This window comes from Colossoma macropomum, unplaced genomic scaffold (assembly GCF_904425465.1).
Source record: "Colossoma macropomum unplaced genomic scaffold, Colossoma_macropomum, whole genome shotgun sequence".
NCBI lineage: Eukaryota > Metazoa > Chordata > Actinopteri > Characiformes > Serrasalmidae > Colossoma > Colossoma macropomum.
Window position 1 is genome coordinate 21,694,140 of NW_023494784.1, and position 21,289 is coordinate 21,715,428.

Genomic DNA, 21,289 nt, shown 5'->3' on the forward strand with positions numbered 1-21,289 from the left:
TATAGCAGCAAATGAACTTAAACAAAGATGTAAATAATCTTCAATAAACCCTTATTGTTTGATTTCAAATCCAATGAGTACAGAGCCAAAATAACAAGCATGTCACTGCCCAGTTACTCACAGACTGCACTCTATGTGCTGTATATTGGTCATCTGCCACCACCTAGGAATCTCACCTAGGAAATATCATTAGGGCTTCTGGAAACCCTTGAAGAGTGAAGCCTGGAGTAGGTCAAATCCCAGTAGTGAAATCATAATTTGGATCCACATGTATGTCTGTTAATGTTCATACACCTGTGCTCTTGATTAGCAGCTGTCTTTATCCTGTAGCAGTCTTAGTTACAGGGTATGACTAAAAGTACTGTTTGCTGTGTTATAATCTTCAATATTCACTAGCTTTTGTTTTGCTTTGTGTGTCTATGTGTTGCTTGTTTTAGCCTGGAGTGTGCTATATTCTACTCAGTCAGGTGGACGTGTGCTTTGCGTCTGAAGCTGGTGGTTTTTGTAGTGTTGGATGAAAGTGCACCTGGGCTATCACTGAGAGTTTCCCTGAACCCTAGCCTTTGCGAGAGCTCACGGCGCCGGTGAAAAGGGTCGTGACCTCTGAAGGTGGGTCTCAGAAGCACCTGAAAAGAAGTGTGAGGCATAGCTGCGTCGCTGAACCTGAAGAAAAGACACAGTTCGCAAAGCAAGAGCACTGAGGTCCTCACAGAGACAAAGAGACGCATCATGTAAACTTCAAAGATGTCCACCGCCCCTGTATGTCATGCTGCACTTAAGCTGGGTCACAAATGCCACTTTTTTATCCAACTAAGGCAACAGCATAACACAAGGAGCAACCAGCACCAGTTTGATTCTGAGAAGCAACACTGAAATATATGGCATACAAATGGAGACTGAAACTACAATACAGAGGGGCAAGTTACAGATATGCTTGTACAGCCCTAAGTTTAGTGGCTCGGATCAGATATTCCATACCGGTGCGGTGTTTGGAACAAGTAGCTGTAGACTTGTAAGGTTTAGAGGAGCCACCCAGGCCAGATGTGAACTCTCTCTACTTCTCTCTCTCTAGACTAAGGCATGGCAGTGAGTCCTTTGGGGTTCCACATTATTTGGTCCCTGGTGGCCACAAGTCAGAGAAAGAGAGAGTAATAGTAAAGTTAAGTTTCTCCTATGTCTCATTCAACTTTGCTCCAACAGTGAAGACTTGATAAGAAAGAGACAACAGAGAGAAAAAAGAAAAACAGATGAGACAGAGTCCTTGTCTGAGGATGAGGATCAGCATACCACCACCTAATGAAAACTCCAATCCATAGGCAGCCACTTTGTAAAGGGACAGTCTTTGTGAAGATGGGTGGCCAGTCAGGCTGGGGCAGTAGAGCCAGAACCAATGTAACATGGCCTCTATGGTGATGTTTTCCTTTCCATATTACTTTTGTGTTTTAGCAACAGGGTAGGTGAGGCCTGTGTGTGGAGCCAGGCGTGCTGCCAATCTGTCCGACCATCACACACACTCCTCCTCCGTCGAAACAAATCCTGCAAAGCAGCCTTCTGATCTCCACACACACGGAATCGCTGGATGACCTGAGAAAAGACAGACAGAGAGAGAGGGACAGGGAGAGACTTAGCCTTCAAAGTGTGCAATAGTGTTCCTTTTAATCCACATACTTTCAATCCCTGTCAATTGTTAGTTCATAATTTATTGTCTTAGTCTTGCAATGCCACATGTGATCCTGTACTGTAAACATCTGGGGACAACAATAAGAAATTCTGGGCTAAACGTGGATGGGAGTGTAAACTCAGTAGGAAAGGGGCAAATTGAGTGTGAAATTTCAAAATCCATCCAATGCCTTGTGAAGGTAGAGCTCAAAGTAGGAGGCAATGGCGCACGCATCAATATTATCAGATGGACAACAAGCCTGTCATCGGATGTAACATACACAGTTCCATTAAACAAGACTATACTTTAGCTTTAGAAGATATCAGGTACATGAGTCTTCAAATGTAGTACTTAAAGTGAATCATTTTTGTGCATCATGTACACCTCTTAAAAAAAATGTTTCTGATACATTCATTTTGAAGAATGAAAAAAAAAATCAAATAATGTTTCTAAAGCTTTCATTTTGAATAGTGAAGGTTTGCTAATAATTGAGTTTTGCTAGCTAGCTAGCTTGTTTTGCTTGTGTTATCAATTGTACTGCAGACATTAAAAGAGCATACACTAGAGGATTTCTGTTGTCTTGTTTGTAGTGGATTTTGCAACAATCAAGCACCAATAAATTGTCCCAAGATGTGCATTTTCATTTCAAGATCACATCTGGTCCCATGAGACTACCTTCTACTCTGTCCATCAATGGTAACAGACCATCACAGGACCACCAATAACCAGATATTAGTGGTAGATTACTCTCAGCACATAGTATCCAGCCAACAGAGGTCAACTGTGATCAGAAACTGACCCACTGATGAAGGGCTATGAAGATAACTAAAACAAACTGTGCAGAGATTATCTATAATCTCTATCTGTAACTACACAGTAAAAAGATGTATACAATAAGTGTACACAGTGTTTCCAGCAATGCCTGATATACTCACTTTACCATGCCACTACCATGTTAGTTTCACTGCTAAGATTGGTCCACCACACAAATAATATCTGATCAGCAGTGGCCCTATGGTAGTCGATTTTCAATGACGGATGCAGCAGGTGCAAAGGTGGCTGACAAATTGTGCATGGCAACAGTTACCAATTTTACACAAGGCAGAAAGAACACAGGACAATGCAAATAACTGACATTTACACATGAGATTTCTATGTTCAATTCACAAAACATAAAAGCAGCCAATGTATGAAAATGGCTGGGAGATATGTGATCGGAGCTTTGGGGCAAACTAGCATGATGAATCAGCTACCATTAAAAACTTACCATGACTTCAGGCCTTTTGAGTCAAATCCATATTTCATGTGTAACAGTTTTCCCCCACCTGTCTGCTCGCGGCGCCATACGGTGCTAAAATGACTTGCTCACCCGTAGTGCCCCAGCTGCAAAATACCTGGGCATGAATTACCCATGGAGGCAGAACCTTGTCCTGACAGCTGCTGCTTGATGTCAATGTATATGCATGAGAGACATAACTAACAGTCCCCGCTGCACACACATAACGCTTAGCCCTCATCCATCAGTCAAAAGTAATCAATGCACAGATAAATCCATCCAACATACATTCTAATCATCTGCAGCTGGCAAATGCCAGCAATTGGAACAAGACCTCCTTCTGGGCTTCAAATCCATACAAGAAGGAAATGGGGACGCTGGGTTGGGGGCAGAGAACCATAAGGCTAAGAGTGGTCAAAGGAGGGGGCTCAAAAAAAAATCCCTACCATACTTTCTTTTGGTTCCCCCCACTGAGCTTCAGTCAAATAGTGGATTGCTTAAACAGAACAGAGATCTAAAAGGATGCCTTGTAAAGACTGTGAATCATTATCTCCACACATATGGTCACAGAGTGGAAAGAAAAATATAGAGCCTAAATGTTGTCTAAATGTGTAAATAGAGCAGAGGACGAGGGGAAAAAAGAATAAAAAGAAAAAGCAAAAAGGCTGCACAGTTCAGAAGAAAAATGTTTGGATAATGGTGCTTTCATAATGAAAGGAGAAGCTAGAAACTGCATCAATGCCCGCATTGCATAATGCATTCAAGCTTATTCCATGCTGTTTTGCCTTAGATATTATTTACAACAGTTATGCTGGAGCTGAGAGAAAGAAAAGGAGAAAAAAGAAGATGAAAAAGAAAAAGCAAAAAAGCTTCTGAAGCAAAAGAGCAAGAAAGCAGCTGCAAAGCTAGGAAGAAAAATGTTTGGATAATGACGTTTTCACAATAACAGGAGAAGTTAGAAGCAATGAATCACTGCATACACCGCATAATGCATACAAACGTGTTCGTGCGGCTGTGCTTTAGCTATCATCATACAGCAGAGTTTTACTGCCGTTCAGGCTCAGGAGCCTAAAAGAGCAGTTTGAGGATTAAAGCCTTACTACTGCAGGAACATTTTACAAGAAACTCAACAGGGTGGTGAGTGTGCTGAGAGCATTTCAGATGAGACACCAGGCTATCCCTGTTTCGTCATCTCATCTGAAGACACGGGGGAAGAACTCATCCATAAACATTGTCAGAGCATAGAATTGATGTTACAGCAGAGCAGTGGTGCATCCCAGGATCCAGGACACCCAGGGAGAGCCAGACACACGCATACACATCCATCAGTGCACAGCAGTCTAATCCATAATTTACACACATCTGTTTATTTTCAGCAATGACAGCAGAGTCTCCAGGAGCAAGAACAGCAAGCTGACACTGTGTTAACTAGACTAGTTAAAAGAATACTGCAGTGCTTTTCAGCCCAATCTCTGTCGCATTTTTAGCATTACCATGGACAATCGTTTTGAGGTGTTTCTCTGTGCATTGTACAAGAACAGAAAATCTGTTAACTTGAAACTCACTTATAACCAGGGGAGCAATGGGCCACACTGGAGTTCTGGAGTTCTGGCTCAGATTTCAAATTCTAAGCAATTGTTTTAATAGTGAAAACCACATAGTGCTGTTATACTTTGTTTCAATGCATGTGCATAATCCACAGTGGCGTTATGTCCAGCCCGCTCACTCAATGGAACGCTGCGGTGCAGCAGGGTCCTCCATGGTAATGCATTCTGCAGAGGTTCGTAAGTGAGTTCGGAAGGTATGGTAAAAGCAGCTGAGAAATTCCACAATTGATAATAGATGTGGTCGTTCGCATTCTAGTTTAATCCAACCTTCATGTTGTGATTTGAATTTTAAGCATACTCTAAGTGATTACCTTTTTTGACGATTCATGAGTTTGTAGAAAACTTCATTAAGTAAGCTTATTTTTAACTGTCCACACAAAAGGGCTGAAGGGACAGTAATGATTAATACTGAGATAACTAGCCTACTAGCATCAGGCATTTATATGATAGATATTTAAATACATGACAATGTAACTAAATGGGCACTGGACATTTTTGACCTTCCAGTTAAGTAGATCATATCAAATACGTGCAAGATAGTTTTGTATTTTTGTTGAGACAGTGGTTGTTTTGACAAACATCTCATGTTTTCAAGTCTGAGCCCTCTGCCTTGATGAAAGTCTTGATTGGTAGATGCAATTAAAGTTCCTTTAACCGTTAGGAGATGTTTTTATATGGTGCTGTTTGTTTAACTTTTAGAAAATGTCTGTATCTCTTTGTTTACAAACCAATTCAGTCATGTATTTCAAAATATATTTTCCTGTTTACAGACTGTTCTTTGTAAACTTCTGTAAACTAATCTTGCCTGCTTTATGTAAAAAAGGACTGCTGGCAACATGTATATTTTAAGTGTTCTTGTTCTTGCAGCTCCAGCAAAATAAACCCTAATGTACAGAAAAGTCAAGCTAATAATAAACAATCAAGTTTTGCTTTTAGCTTGTCGTTTACAGAAAAATCAAAAGTAAAGAAAAAAATATATATTAATAAAAGTATATTTATTGGTTGATTAAAAAATCATGAGGTATATTTATGAGACAATTTCCCCCACCCCCACCCCAAAAAATAAGATCCCTCCAGTATAACCTGGCCATTTCCACCAAGCAGGTACTTTAGCATTTACCCATTGGCTTCTACTGTAAATGTAACCAACAGATGCGGAAGATCGAGATAAGGTTGAAAAACGTTGCAGTTTTCTCTACCTCATGAATAATCAGTTCATTTACACCATATTGATGGAATATTTCAGGTTATTTTGCAATTTTAATGTGATCAATGATCCAGTGTGCGGTGAAGCGTCACTGCGGAGGCACGAAGATGAGAGATTCTTTTCAAAGCCCTTTACACTAATTGCATAAACACTTAACATATGGGTCAAATACATCTTTTACATCTCTGATAGTTCTGCAAATCTGAAGCAAAGTTGCTTGTCCAGATGTCCAATTCAGACAGAATTTCCAACATCAAGGGCTTCTCAGGGGCATGCTTGGGAGTGTGTATGTAAATGGCAGAGGTGGGGGTAGCTGGTCAGCGTGTTTAGGGGGGGTTTGATGGTGAAATGTCTGGTCCCTGTGGAGAAGACAGTTCATGCTCTGACATTAAAGCCTGCTCCTCCTCCTATGTTCATATGGAGCTGGAACCCAATGAGGGTCACTTCTGACTATCACTATACTGAAAGGTCAGCAGGACATACTGGCCTCATCACAGTCTTATCAGCCTACGGATTACCCGACACTACGGAGACACCAAGACTACATTAACCTCACACATATTAAAGCAATCTGAAAGCACACCACAAAGGGCACAGCAATCAAGCGGCATCATTACTGAAGAGTGTATGAGGCAAAATCCTGCTATATTTTCAACCATCAAGAACATCTACTCATTAGCTTTCTAATCTCCTGTGCTCAGTCCATCCCTCTCTCAATCACTTTCCACCCACGTTCAATGCCGTCTTATCATTTTACTCATTCATGGAAATCATGTTAACAATTTATAGCGGTACATACAATTTAAAGGGCTCCTACCATTTTTCTGGCCTAATATCGTGCAGCAAAAAGCAGGCCGGGCTGAAACACTATTCAGAACTTCAACATGAATAGGATGTAGGCTGAACTGCCAGATACACATACATTATCTAAGCCGCTTATCCTCCTGAGTGGCAGGTGGTGCTGGAGCCTGTCCCAGAGCTCACTGGGCAGAAGGCAGAAAACACCCTGGACATGTTGCCAGTCCATGACAGGGCAGACACACAGACATGTACATTTACACACACATTCACACCTGGGGGTAATTTAGCATCTCTGAACTGGCAGATACAGGCTTTAAGACACTCCTTGGACAAATTATGGCCATTGTTGATTTTCTAAGGGAAAAGAAGTCAAAACCCCGTCCTTATGAAACACACATCTGCACATTTTTACGCACAATTAATGTTTATTTGCTGAATTTAACATATTGGAAAAAAATAAAACATAACGTGGACTATGTAAAAGTTATGGCACATTTTATATGTTCTGTTTTACTTTTTTTCCAATATGGTAAACCTTAAATTAAAATCTGCAGAACAAAATTCTGTCTATTCTCTGTAGAAGACGTGTCAACTTAATTTCACTTAGAAAATCAACAAAACATGTAACGTGACAAGGGTGTCCAAAATTTTTGCATAAGTGTGCTGGTTTTCATGACAGCTCAATTTTTACAGCTTTTACAGAATGACGGGTGAAACTTTTTACAGCAAACTCTTCTATTAAAAAAAGAGAGGAAAATTCGGTTTTTCATGATATGGGCCGTTTAAATCCTTTACATCTATGAAGAAGTGCATGGAAAATACAAGCATCCTGCTGAAATACCATGTTTTTCTCTATACACTCAGTCAAAACAGAGGCTTACATTATTTGATAATCAATAGGAGATCAGTCTACTAATCTTTCTTTCACTTCATCTCTCCCCTCACTTTCATACTAAAAGTAAGCCTACAGCAACAGCTCCCTGTTCGGCAGCCATTCCCACATGGGATTCTGCTGGACTGCCAAATCTGGAATTAGATGATGCACATAATTAAAATTTCCACTGCTGGTTGATTCATCTGTACAATGTAAAAGTCAACAGGAGACTCAAAATCCCCCCTTAAACACACCAAGACACATTCTATTCACAATTACCAAGATTAAAAATGTTTGAAGTATTACACCGATTTAGGTATGTATTAAATACATAATTATGCAACGCTTCAATCGATGTCCACTGCCTGTCTGTGGACATCAATTAAACTGTGTCTGTTCCTTTTGTCTCTGCATCCTAGCTTTCTTTTATTTGTAACAAGCCACTGTTGGGAACAAAGCTGCCGTGGAGCCACTTTGTTATGTCTTTATTCTGGAAGGTGGCAGAATTCCATGGGCTTTCATTGACTCAAATTCCAAACACTCTTTATTGAGGATTATCCTGTCCGAAAGTGGTGCAACTTGAGGGTAAATTAGGCAGATGCTGCGGTGTAACTGGGTAGTGGTGGGAGTGAATGGGTGGGCATTGTTTAGGGAGTGTGCTCTCATCAGATTAGAGACTCAGAGGGAGGGAAACACACCCCCGTCGGCCAGTTCATCTTAATCAGATACCACAGAATTAGACTGCACACACACACAAAACATAGAGGATGAGGATTATGAGCCATTCAACAAATATGAGGTGCGTGGTCGGGTTTATGTGCAAGACAGCAGTGGGGAGGATGTTTTTCTCAAAGTTTTTGTTGTCTGTATAGAAACTCTTTCTCAGACACTTTAGAGAAGCAGTATTGGTGGCATTACTCTGGAAAAGTGTGCTTGTCCCCTTTATATGAGTAATGTATCGGATAGACTGAAAGCTGCTATTTGACTGTACACACTTACAAATGATGGCTCTTCAAGGGTTCTTGGGTAAAGAAAATGGATCTATATAGAACTATGAACACTCAAAAGAACACTTTGCATGATTAAATGGTTCTTTGCATTGTGAAAGGGTTCTTCAGATTGATGGAGAATGCGTTGAATATGATTCCATATAGAACCTTTTTTAAAAGGGCACCAAAAAGGGTTCATCTATTATTACAAGCTTGACATCGTAACAACAGAAGAACCCTTTTTGGTTCTATATAGAACCCAGTCAAACACAATCTCAAAAACAAACAGAAAACTAGCTAGTGTACTGTGATCACTGTGCAAAAACCACCCTTTTGTTGATTTAATTACCAGTAAAACAGGCATTAAGTTATTCATTATACTAGCAGGAAACATATATTTAACATAAAATTGCACAAAACAAAAAACAATGCTCTAGAACACTGAAGCTGGACATCCAAGAGGTGGAGTAAGGTTTTATGAACTGATCAGTGTAAATTTTAGATGACCTGGATTGTGAGAAACAGAAAATGTAACCAACTTCTAAGACTGAACTCTGGAGGTGTTTACAAGAAGCATGGAAAAATATACCTGCAGATTTAATTGAAAAACACAATGCAAATCTCCATGCTGACAAATGAATAACTTGCAGTAAATGCCTGTTTTGATGGGAAATCAAAGAAAAAAAAACTAAATGGTCTCTGAGTTTTGCACACTGTACAGTACTGTTTATATAATAAGAATGTTCTAAATCTAACCCTAATCTTAATCTCAGTAACCAAAAAGAAATGGTTCTGCTCTCAATGAAACATGTAGCTTTTGTAAATACACTTGACAAAGGATCTTGTGTCACTCCTGACATTCTATGTCACCCATTTTTCCTATATATTTGTCCTGAAAATAAACGAAAACAAACATGCAAACAAAACAATAAAAAACGACTAATTTGCTGTTGGTGTAGTGGGCAATAAAAGCAGATTGGATTTGTGGCTTACAGTAACCTAAGTCAGCTCTTCATCTCCCTCTCCTCATATTCCTGAAAAGCTTCCAGCTTGCAGGCTTTAGCAGTTCACCTGAGAGCTCTTACACTCAGTAATGTGTATCAGCTTGCCAGGTCAGAGCAGGACAAACTTAGAAAGAGCTTGCCTTCACAGGACAATCCAGGCCAAGGCAGGGCTCCACCTGAGTCAGTTCAGCAGAGGTTAATACCAAACCTTATGTTACACTAAAGAGTGGAATACAGTGGGTAAGATGTTCACTGAGGACTGAGGAAAAAGGTCAGATGAAAAGGGAGGAACAAGAAAAAAGCTGGTATGGCACTTTCTTTCGGATTATTTCTAAATATACTTTACAACATAAGCAACCAACAGTGACACTTACTTACATTACTCAATACATGTGCATGCTACATTTTTTGTTCATTGCTCAAAACACACAATGATGTATTTGGCACACATCAATGATTGTGGTTTCTTAATCGTTTGAGTCAGAGCAGAGACGTGGTTCAAAGCTTTTGCTCACATAAGGCATGATTCAGCAGCCAACAATAAGCATCTCAGCATGTGGGTAAATTCTATAAAGAGCATGAAGAGCCTCTGTCTCAGGCGTAAATAAATAAATAAATCTAAGAAAAGAACTCAAAGGAGGAATTGATTGAATGAAGGCTTGAGCAGGACGGCTATGGAGTCAGCAACGAAAGAGAGAGCAGCAGAGGGGAAAGCAGGCACTGGAGTAAAAAACTGCAGCTCGTTTGTCTTTTTTTTAGCGCCTTGACAGGAGCATGCACATCTCTGTGGATGCCCATATTTGGTCGCATTCCACATTTGCTTTCAGAAGGGACCATTCCTACCTCATCTTAACAAAAAATAAAAAATACTGATGCATAACATCTTTAATGCTAATGCTAGAGATTTCTCAATTTACAATATCCGATATCTTCCACTGTCTCAGGCTTTATGGTACATAAAGACCAAACAAAATGACAGAGTTCTGAGTTTGCTCACTCTGACTGATCACTGCTTGTTTTTTTTTCCAAGTAACACACCACTGTGCAACAGACTGCCAAGTGAACTCCATTTCAAATGGCCTTTACTGGCAGACATGAGGCTATAAACCAAAATGAAGCTTGTGGCAAGAGCACAGAGCTGCAGTTTCCTATCAAAAGGATGAAAAGAGGGAGTGGCACAGGTGGAGCTCAGGGCGAAAGGGGAGCCAATGAGGTGCCGGCCAGTAGAGCAGACTCACCCCATCCCCACAAAGACACTACCCATGCCCAGGCTACAGCGCTGCCCCTGCACCAAAGGGCGAGAAGTTGAGATGCCCCCTCTGGAAGAGAGGAAAGAGAGAGACAGATACATATGCTTTAGAGGAGGAGAGAAAAGAACACTGTAAAAATGATTTGGTGTTTTCACTTAAAGAAATAACTAAGCTGGTTGCCTTAAAATTTTGATTTTGTTGAACCTCTAATAATAAGTTAATGGGATGTAAGGCATGGATTATTGTTCTGTTAACTTATTATTTGGGTTCAGTGAACTCTGAATCTTAAGCCAGCCAGGTTACTTACTTCAAGTTAAAATGGCAAATCTTTTTTACAGTAAAGACAGTTTAAAACCACTACTAGACATTTGTGAGAATGAGGTACTCATAACACTGTTAGAAGATGAAGGCACATCGTAGTCAAGCAACTGGATACATTATAAATTTGTCACAGTAAGAAGTGGTTAGATACAGCTTTTTATTCTTTAAAGTGAAGCTCTTCACACCTAATGAAAAAAGTAATAATTTCACTAGCAAAACACTGCACATGCTACATGATATTACCCCCAGTAGTTGGCAAACTACATTAGGCTTTCAAAGTCAAACCTTCAGTTGCTTGTGGTATCCATCTTAGTTCTGCTCCTAAAAAAGTCTCTACTGTCTCTACAAAGGCATGAAGTCATGAACTTCATGCCTTTGTGAGTCTGAGGAATTCTGTCATAATAGATGACTTTCTAAGGTTGTAGAGCATCTTCTTCTGGGACAGGCAGCACAAGACTCCTCCATTAGCCGACGGGATGAATGAAAACACTTTGTTCCTCCAGCTGTCTTTCTCGCTCCTCTCGGGAATTCTCCCCTCCGAATGAATTGGAACACTGATAAGAACGGAGCGTTCCCCCTCTCAATACTTATCTCAAGACAAGCTGAGCCAATCAATAATTAAGCATCACAATATTCCGCATGTTGACGTGTTTTGTTTTTTTTTATAAAAAAGCAGATCAATGGTGAGCGGATGTGGTAGGCATATAGAGACATGTGGTAAAGGCAGGCTGGCTGCTGAAATATGAAGCAGATATGTTGCCAGGGCACATTAGCAGCGAGGAAGGAGACTTCTGCATTAAAAGGCCATTTCCTGCTTCCGAGTGCCATAAGGACATTACAGGCTAGAGTGTCCTTCTGAAGTTGACCTCTGTTGGGGTTAGAGTTGAGTAATGGAAGGGGGCATGTTGCTATAGCCATCTGGCTTTACTCTAACCAGGCCCCATGAGCAATGATTTGACTGCTGTAGGTACAGTAAACTTACTGGAACAGACAAAGACTGTTTTTATGATGTAGCAGAAACAGGTATCTATGTTCTTTTGCCTTACTTTCGAATGTGCTGTCTTTCACTTGCATACCAATGCTGGGTCTTTAAGAAGATGTAGGCTTACTGAGTTACATTCATGCGCACTGATAATCGCTAAAATATCTGCTCAGTCTAAGCCTGGCTGTTTGCACTACACAAAATGTAATAAAAAATATTTTTTTTCTTGCTCTGTTGCAGGTACCAACACCAAAGCTGAATCAAGAATCAAGTAAAATGTTCTGTAGTGGTGAGCAAGTTCTGATTGTGGTTTGAAAGGCCAATTTGTAAACTGAGTTTATTTATACAGCACATTACTTTAGTGTATTTGCTGCTCTAAATGTTGCATTTGTGTCTACCTGGCACAGACGATTGAGCTTTAAAGAGCAAGTATAAAGTTACTAGCAGGGCCGAGCATTAGCCGTGAAGGAGAATACTCTCCAGCTTATGTAGCTCAGTACAAAAGTGTCCAGTTTCAGAGCGCCTGAGTTTAGATCGTTTGCCTCTGTTGGGGGCAATTCTGTACCTGTGAATATTTCATTGGCCACTTGAATAATTAAAGCTTTATTTAAAGTGCAGGAGATGTGCACGACTGTAAGACATGTTTATCGTTTAAAATGCCTTTTACGGCCATGTCCCTGCCTCTCCACCGGCCAAGTACTTCCTGGTTTCCGGGCAGTCATGTGACCCCAACCCTATCATGTGACAGAGCAAGAGGATGGAGGGTTGAAGGGGATCTGGAAACAGGAGAACTTGTGGCATTGAGTGTCCCTAGAGGCAGGCCAGGCTTAGGTATCGCTAGTGAAACGTTCAATACACCTCCTAAAATAACACAACAAAGCCAAGTGGTGCATGAGTTTCAGTTGGAGAGTAGAAGACTCTCTATTGGCCCAAATCCGATATTTTTGTTGTATTTTAATTTTACCTTGAGGTCCACTTATAACAGTGGTGTGGCTTTATGCGCCAAAATCACTGAAGTCATAATTCATTTTTACATACTGTTGCTGACGGAACAAAAACTTGTTATCTCTAAAAAGGCAAAGGCTCTACAGGAGAAGGAGAAAAAAACATTCTAACTTTTAATGGAAGTTAATGCAAAAAAATATTTATTCCAAGTAATTTCGGACCTTTTTATTGGTCCATTCATCATGAAATTTTGAAACAATGTAAGGGGCAGCTGGTATTTGCAATTTATATCAAAAAATAAAAAAACCCGTTTGTCCTAACAGCTGCAATAACCATTTTCCAACCTCTTTTTATCTCTTAGAATTAAACCAGCTGTTGTTACTGGACCTTTGAGACTGATATATGATAAATAAGCTCTGTTTAATTGGCACAATTGTATTGTGCCTCTTTCAAAAAGCCTTCAAAGCTGAAACACTCCTTAGAACTTCAAAGTGAATTGGCAGAGCTAAACAACCGAATAGGTGGATATATTTAAATGATTTGGTTCTTGTGACATCAGTAAACAACGAATTCAAAACAGGCTGTTCCTGCAGTATAGTTTACATATACTGGCTCTATTAACTGGGTAATTTTTGGAACTTTAACAATGTTTACATATTACTTGAAAATGATTTCTTTTAAAAAAAAAAGTCACAAATCACAAAATAACAAAATATGAAATGTCATTTTGTAGTGTTCTGCATCTTTTGGTTGTTTCATGGTCATTGCCCTAAACACTACACTAACACAAGAAAGACAAATTCAAACTGAGGATGCTGAAACCCCACAGCTTATTACTCCCCAAACATACCTGTAGCTGCTTACATAAGATGCAGGCTATGTGATTACACAACATTTTTGTCTGTTCATTAGAATAACGACAGGCTTAATTCAATCTTAGCATAGGATAGTCTGCGCTAGATTGGAAACAGGCCACTGTGGCTGTCGCTGAGAAAGTAGGACACATTACGTTCCTCTTTTAATAGATAAACAACCCACTGCTCTCTACCTACGGGCTCATTTAACAATACTACCTCAGAGTGAGAGAGAGAGAATGTCACCTCTCCACTCAGGTATACTACAGTAATTATGGCTCATGATAACTGCTTACCTGATGTGGTGTTTTACATTCAATGACAAGTGGCCCGTGTGGGCACACTAGACATACACACATTATGTGAAAGAACACCTAAGTGCTGGAGAGAGCAAAGTGACCTATATAGTGCACAAGCTCATAAATCATTACAGCTTAGCACGCATTGCATAATGCGAGGCCCACAGCAGGGAGGTCTAGATAATAAGCCGAGACAGACAGCAGCCTCTGTTGGATATCACACACAAAGACACAGACACACACACTCCCTCTCTGTCACTATAAAAGTACATAACCATTACTGTAACTCTCCCTTGTTTATGTGTGGGTGAGGAACTTTCATTGTATACATGGTTTTGCAAATGTTCAGTCGTTATATTGTAAAGTCATTGCTGTATGATGGGGCGTGGGCCGTCCTTTAGCCTGTACATTCCCTCCAAAGCACCGAGGCTTATGTAATGTGCATATGACTGTCACCCATCATGAATGCTCTATCCAGGCTGTCAGTGAGTCACAGTGTCACCTGCCCTCAATATCATCATGTAAACATGTCTTGTGTACCTCTGCTAAGAGATTTAGAATGATTGCATGTGCCATATCTGACCATTAATTATGACCCCTATCATCACATCCTACACGTTTGTCCACTACCTCAGTGCTCTTAAAATAGCCTTATCACCTGCCCATCTTTTTCTGTGGCACATCCACTCGCATGCAGGATGTGCAGCATATGACATGTCATAAATGACACGGCCGAAGCCCTAAATCCAATAGCCAACATGGCAGATAGGGATCGTTCAGCTCAGACTGATTTAGGTCTCTGGCTATAAGCCACATATTATATATGACAGGTGTCATACTTGTCACGGCACATATGTCATGCAATCCCAGATCCCAGATGTTAGAATTCAGCCTGATATTCAGCCCACATCTGTGCCTGACAGGCATTTAGATCGCACAGCTACGTCACCACATGGCCATTGAACATTTTTTTTATGACATGACTTCTCACATTCTGAATCTCAACACCTTTTGGATAGCTCTTTTCTATTTGACTACAGTAAAGATGTCAGAGAATGGAGAAAGAGACAGAAAAGGGATGGGGAGAATGAGAGAAGGAGAAAGAAAGAAAGCACAAGAGACAAAGGATAGAGAAAAAGAGAAAGAGAGTGAGAAGGTAAGAGTGAGACAAGGAGAAAGAGAAAGTGAGAGAAATGAAGGAGAGAGACAGAGAGAAATGGAGAAAGAGAGAAAGAGCACAAAAAATGCAGGACAGAGAAAGACAGATAGAGAATTAAGCTGTGTTTCCATCGAAAGCTTTTTTACGAAAATGTTTTAGCGCTTCAAAGAGTTTGCCGATGTAGGCTATAGAAACAAATGATATGAAATATTTTATGAATGTTGACAAAACTTTTTTTGTATTTTACTTTAGTGTAAATAAAAGTTTGCCTATACCTGAAATGTCAATTTTTTTTTTTCAGGAAACATATATTTACACAAATTTAGCATCATGTGACAGATTTCCCTCACATTCCTTTTGCAACAAGCACAAACAGCATGGTGGACAGGTACAGCTGCATTAAATAGAAAGTGTTCTAAAAAGAACCCTGGAATTTTGTTTTTTAGTTCTTACGAATAGAGAAAAGGCTCCAGCCTTTCTAAATTGAAAGGGCTCAAACAGCTCTGTACAGTAGAGAAATATGCTCTCTCATAGGGGAAAAAACCCCAATAAAATAATAAAATAAACACATTTTCATTTTTGATTTTGGGGAAGTCAGTAAAGCTAAAGATACACAAGTTGCAACTAACATAATATTATAGATGGACACGTCAACCACAACTATTTTTAATCGATAAACCAATACTCACGCAACAACTGTTTTGTGACAGGAAATGTCATGTCACATGAATTTTTTTTTTACACAATTTTATTTTATCACTTGCAATCAAAACAGTTGAGAGAGAAAGGGATAAAGAAAGAGAGAGATGTTGATACTGTGGTGGAAACTTTGCGTCGTGTAGCTTCATTAAGGTTTAATCCAATGTGAGCCTTAGCCTACTCTCAGCACGCAGTGTGTGTGCGCATGTATAAGACAGTGAAAAGAGGAGCTGGGCAGACGAGGGGGACAGAACGATAACTTTGGCCTGTGTGTGTGTGTGTGTGTGTGTGCTGAGGATGTGCGGCTGGGGAACACTGATCCTATTCCTGGGCTCTGTCTACACTGGATGGAGTAATATAGCAGTGAACGTAATCTCCAGATAAGCTCCCTCTCAACTCATCTGGCAGAGTGCTGGGCCTGAGAGGACCCGCGACCCACTCTCACTTTCATTACCCAAGATTACCTGTGCCAATGGAGGGGTCAGAGGAAACCTCCACTACCCCAGAGAACCAGATAGGAGAGAGCTGATGTGTATTGAATAGCTACTCTATATGTCCAAAAGTATCCAGAAACCCCTTCTAATTAGGGATTTCAGTTACCTTAATGTGCACTCATTGCTGACAAAGACCTTCAACTGCGCAGGCACAATTGGTATAATCTCCCAAAAAAAAAGCATTGCCAATAGAATGGAGCAGCTGCACATGAACCTAAGGTCACCATGTCTAAGGCCAAGCTAGAGGGATATAAAGCTCCCCAACAGTGGAACCCTATTCTCTGAAGTGATGGATCATCATCCAGAACCTTTGAGATGAGCTGGAGTGCTCCAGAACTAATTAACAGCCGTTTGTGATCCAGAACTAATCATCCAACATTAGTACCTGACCCCAAACTGCCTATTAATACCCTTTATTTGAGAAGAACTGTTGAAGGAGCAGGTGTCTACAAACCTTTGGATTTATAGTGTAAATTTTGAAGTCTAGGACATGTATATATAATAATCTCATAAGCCAGATTTTAATAGCATACAATAAGCAAACTTCCATCATTCCATACTGATCCATGTTCCTTTGCAAACACGAAAGCAAAACACTTGCAAAACATTGTTTTTCTCAGTAACAGGAAGATGCTAGATTTGAAGGAAAGAAGGTCTTATTTATTCATGAACTTATCTGCACCATGAAACTTGTGGCTGAATTTATTTATGCATGACTGGATGACTAACAAATCCAAAATTTGGGCCCTTTTATTTTGTATTTTTAATCTGTAAACCTTAATGAAGAATTCAAATATACTTTACCTGAGTGTGATGGCTGTCCATGTGTCGGTGTAGTGTGGAGGCACTGGATGCATTTGACTTGTGGTGTCCCTCGTCTTCTAATGTCCCTGTTCAGACAGTGAGAAATGTATTGTTATATGAAATTTGAAAACTTTTTTCCCTAACTATTTAATGGTCTGCTCAGCCATTTGTAGGTACAGTATCTTGTTGAAAAATGTGCTGTATTCATGCTGGATGGCTAATGGAAGAGCTCATGGCAGACTCTTGACCTACAGATACACTGGACCAGCCTATATAAGGACTGAGAAAACAGTTCCTTCACTTAAGGCACGCACCTCTGGACTGACTTTTTGTTTTTTGTATGTGCTGTATTATTATATATATTATTATATATATTTATAAAAGCTATTGCACTACCATCCACACGTCTGCACTATCAATAGACAGTCTGCTTATTCAAAACAGACTTATTAAAAGAAAAATGTCTGTATATTTTTATATATATTTTTATGTACATTTTTTTTAAAGATTTTGTTGAGCAGGTTTTACACATTGACCATGGTCATTCAAAATGTACATAAAAAAATAGCATTCATTTCAGTTTAAGTGATATACATGCTTATTGTTGAAATTTATTAGAATTTATAACAATCATAAAGAAATAAAAAAATAACTAAAATCAATAACAAATACTGAAAAATTATTTACCGTTATTTTTATCCTAAAGGACTGAGAAATCTGTAAAACCTACAATGATAAAGGGCCTCACTGCTAGATCATTCTCACACACTCATTTTTCCTCTTGCTTCCTGTAGCTTGGGGTAAAGAAGCCACTACCTTACCCATAGAGATATTAGCCTCACTGAAGGCACAAAAGGCAAGTGCAGGAGATGGAGTAAGTGTTTGACAGAGAGTGAGACACAGAAGAAGACCCTGGCTGGGCTGATGGCTCTTAGGGAGAGAGCACTTTATCAACTCCAGGGCCTTTCACACTAATCACACACTGCCTCAGTGATAGCTTCTGGGTCAGCTCACTTCATTTCCCCTTGTCTGTCCCCACTGCCTCCATCCAACCTTGCTCCGGATGTGTTCTACACACTCACTCACTCATTCATTCTCTGTCTCTACATTCCTGCCCTCATTCTGCCACTTTTTCTCTTTCTCAGGCACATTTTCCTTCTTTCTTTCTAACATCCCAACAAACCCCACAAACAGACCTGTCTCCATCACTCTTTTCCTCCTCTGTGTGTCATGGTCAGCTGGGTCAAGGTTAAGCTGCCTGAACACGTGAGTGGGTAAACACATCCCCCCAGTGCAAGGCCAAATACTACTGAGGAACAGAACTTTCCCTTCATATTTAACCTGTTTATTTGCCTAATGGACATGAACCATGTTTTTATCTGTCACCATTATGATTATTTATTGGGTCTGGCCAAGGCCTGAGCTCTGCTATCGGATAGTATACAGTATTGAAACACACCAGCCCTTCTCCACCAAATTTGCGTGAAAAGAGCACAGATTTGACTGCCTTTAATGACATATGAACTATTCTGTGCCTGATTCATGAAACTTTCATACGACGTGCAAACGTATTTAAAACTTATGTAAAAGAGTGCACATAATCAGCTTCGGTGCATGAAATCAAGTGCACGCCTACTATTACCTCATTTACATATCATGATATCATATGCAATTTTTGCAGATGCTTCAGTAAAGAGCCAGTAAAACAACAGCATTCAGGGAATTCTGAGCCAATAGCTGTGCTTGAAGGCAGGTTTTAGATTGAGCGGTGGGTTTGAGGTTGAGCAGTGAGTTTAATATTTAAACTGATATTGGATCTTCCTTAAGAGCTCCACATGAGCATCTTCATTCTGGAGTAGAGACTCTCTATGACTGAGTGACTGTTACAAACACACGGGCCCACTTTTGTTCAGGCCCAGCTATCTTCACCACCCTTGACCATTACAGTTACCGTTAGAGATCTGGTTGCCATTCTCGATGGGGGCAGGGCCTGGGGAGTTGGGCGAGGTGTGATTATTGGCGTTTTTGTCCTGCAGCTGTGGGGATGAAGAGGTGGGGCCTTGTTCCTCTCTTCCTGGCAGGTTCATGTTGGAGTTAGAGAAACCTGCAAAAAAAAGCAATCAAGGAAACAGATCATCAAGATTTATGTATTTCAGTGTACCTCCAAGACATCCCTGCAGTTTCTGACCAACATCTGCAACTTCTGACATACATCAGCAGAACAATATAGTGACCCTTGGCCTCAGTCTCCACATACACGAGATATGATGAGTTTGATGTGATGGTCGGAAGTGAGCGGAATGCGAGGCTAGCACCTGCTGTCTCCAGCCACACAGGGCCCAGGCTGCAGCAGCTGCACAAGTGATGGGGGTCCCATGCTGACGCCAGAGAAGAAAGCAGCGGAAGCAGGAGGGGCTGGCGTTAAGCCGCGTGGCATGCAGGCCTGCTTGGATCTGACCGCCACCAAGATGGATTTAGCACAGAGGTCAGCTGCCCCTTCAAAACACTGCCATCAGCCCCGTTTCCATTACAGCATGCTCTCAGGCAGCTCCTGTGACCTCTAATTCTGCACCAACTGGAGGTCCAAACAAGGTCTAGACTTGACACAGAGGTAATTCAACATCTATAACTGTTTAACTGGACAGCTGTGTGATCAACAGGATTCTATATGTTTTAAAGGACCTTCTAACAATGTTGGATATGCGATGAAATAGTGACACAAACTTGCTACTAATTATATATAGCTTGGTGTCAGTTAAAGGTCAAATAAAAACTGAATTTTTTTAAGTTGGACATACACCACATACACAGATTTCAAAAACACCAGTATTCTATGGAATTTGGTGTATTTATGTCCTGAGGGCACTCAACTAGACAATAAGGCTACAAGAGGGTATTATCCAAATAATGTGTTTCAGCTAAGAAAAAGTACTCAAAACCCCAGAGATCACTGTTATCATGTGATACAAACCAAGCTAAACGTACACAGATTTGTTTGTGCTTTTATACATAAACAAGAAGCCAATCCAGCTTCCGACCTGGAAAAATTACTTCATATTGTGAAATTTTGTTGGAAGAGGCAAATTGTGGTTAAAATTGGACTAAAATGAATTATGCAGTGTAGACCCAGCTCTACCAGACATGGCCTTCACAACCAATTTTAATATTAATTATCCCTTTCTCTCATCTCTCTCTCTCTTAACCACAGAGGGGATCAAATATTGCATGGAACATGACACTCCACAGGACAGCCCTTTCACTCAAGAAGATTGACAGGTAATATCATTAATAAAGTAGAGGCTGAACCTGAGCATCGTCAGAGGCTCTTCCCAACTCTCTGCTTGCCCTCTCCCTGCAGGTTTCACTGACAGATGTCAGAACGAACATAGTTGTTCACATACAGCATTTTACCAATGCTGGCCCAGTGAAGACAAACTCTACATAATACAAAATAGAAAACACTGTGTAAGTGTAGTGAGAGCGTACAAGGTAGTCATGTCTATCTGATGCTTGCCCATCTTCCACGAGGGAACAGGTTAACAGACTAATGAGTGAGCATACTAAAGCAATAGCTATGATGGGATTGTATTATGATACATGCCTTTAAACAGCTTGACAATGATGACACATATGTTGCGGCGATTAACACATGCACATGGACAGTAATTTAAGGAGTCATTTCCTCCTCGTTGGTGTCACACACATGTATCTTAGGACACACACACACACACACGTTTCTCTAGGGAATCTCACACACTTGGCTATGGAATGACCCACACTCGTCAGCAGAATGGGAGACTTTCATATTTAATATTTCATAGCTACATCATCTCCTGCTCATGTAATATTCATGGGTCTTGTGCTAATACCCCCTGTGCCCCTCCACTTTGCAGTGGGGGGTGGGCCTCCAAGCCTGGATTATCATGTTCATGCTTATTATTGGAGACTCACACAGGAAAATGAGAATAGTAAAGGAGGAACAGACCAACCCTAGTGGGCTTGAGTGTGTATGTATATGATTACAAGGATATGAGCTCTTTCAATCCTCATGAAACCCTTGTACA

The 21,289-nt window shown here is 40.4% G+C and overlaps 1 protein-coding gene across 1 annotated transcript in view; it reads right to left on the reverse strand.

Annotated features, from left to right (window-relative positions):
• Positions 1-582: 582 nt before the first annotated feature.
• Positions 583-21,289, reverse strand: part of myo16 (myosin XVI) — a 167,062-nt gene continuing 146,355 nt past the window's right edge. Inside the window, exons 33-35 of the mRNA XM_036595285.1 lie at positions 19,177-19,329; positions 17,226-17,311; positions 583-1,584 (exon numbers count right to left, since the gene is read on the reverse strand). Of these exons, the coding sequence (XP_036451178.1) occupies positions 1,405-1,584; positions 17,226-17,311; positions 19,177-19,329 (419 nt within the window). The 3' untranslated portion in view covers positions 583-1,404. The remainder of the gene's footprint in view (positions 1,585-17,225; positions 17,312-19,176; positions 19,330-21,289) is intronic.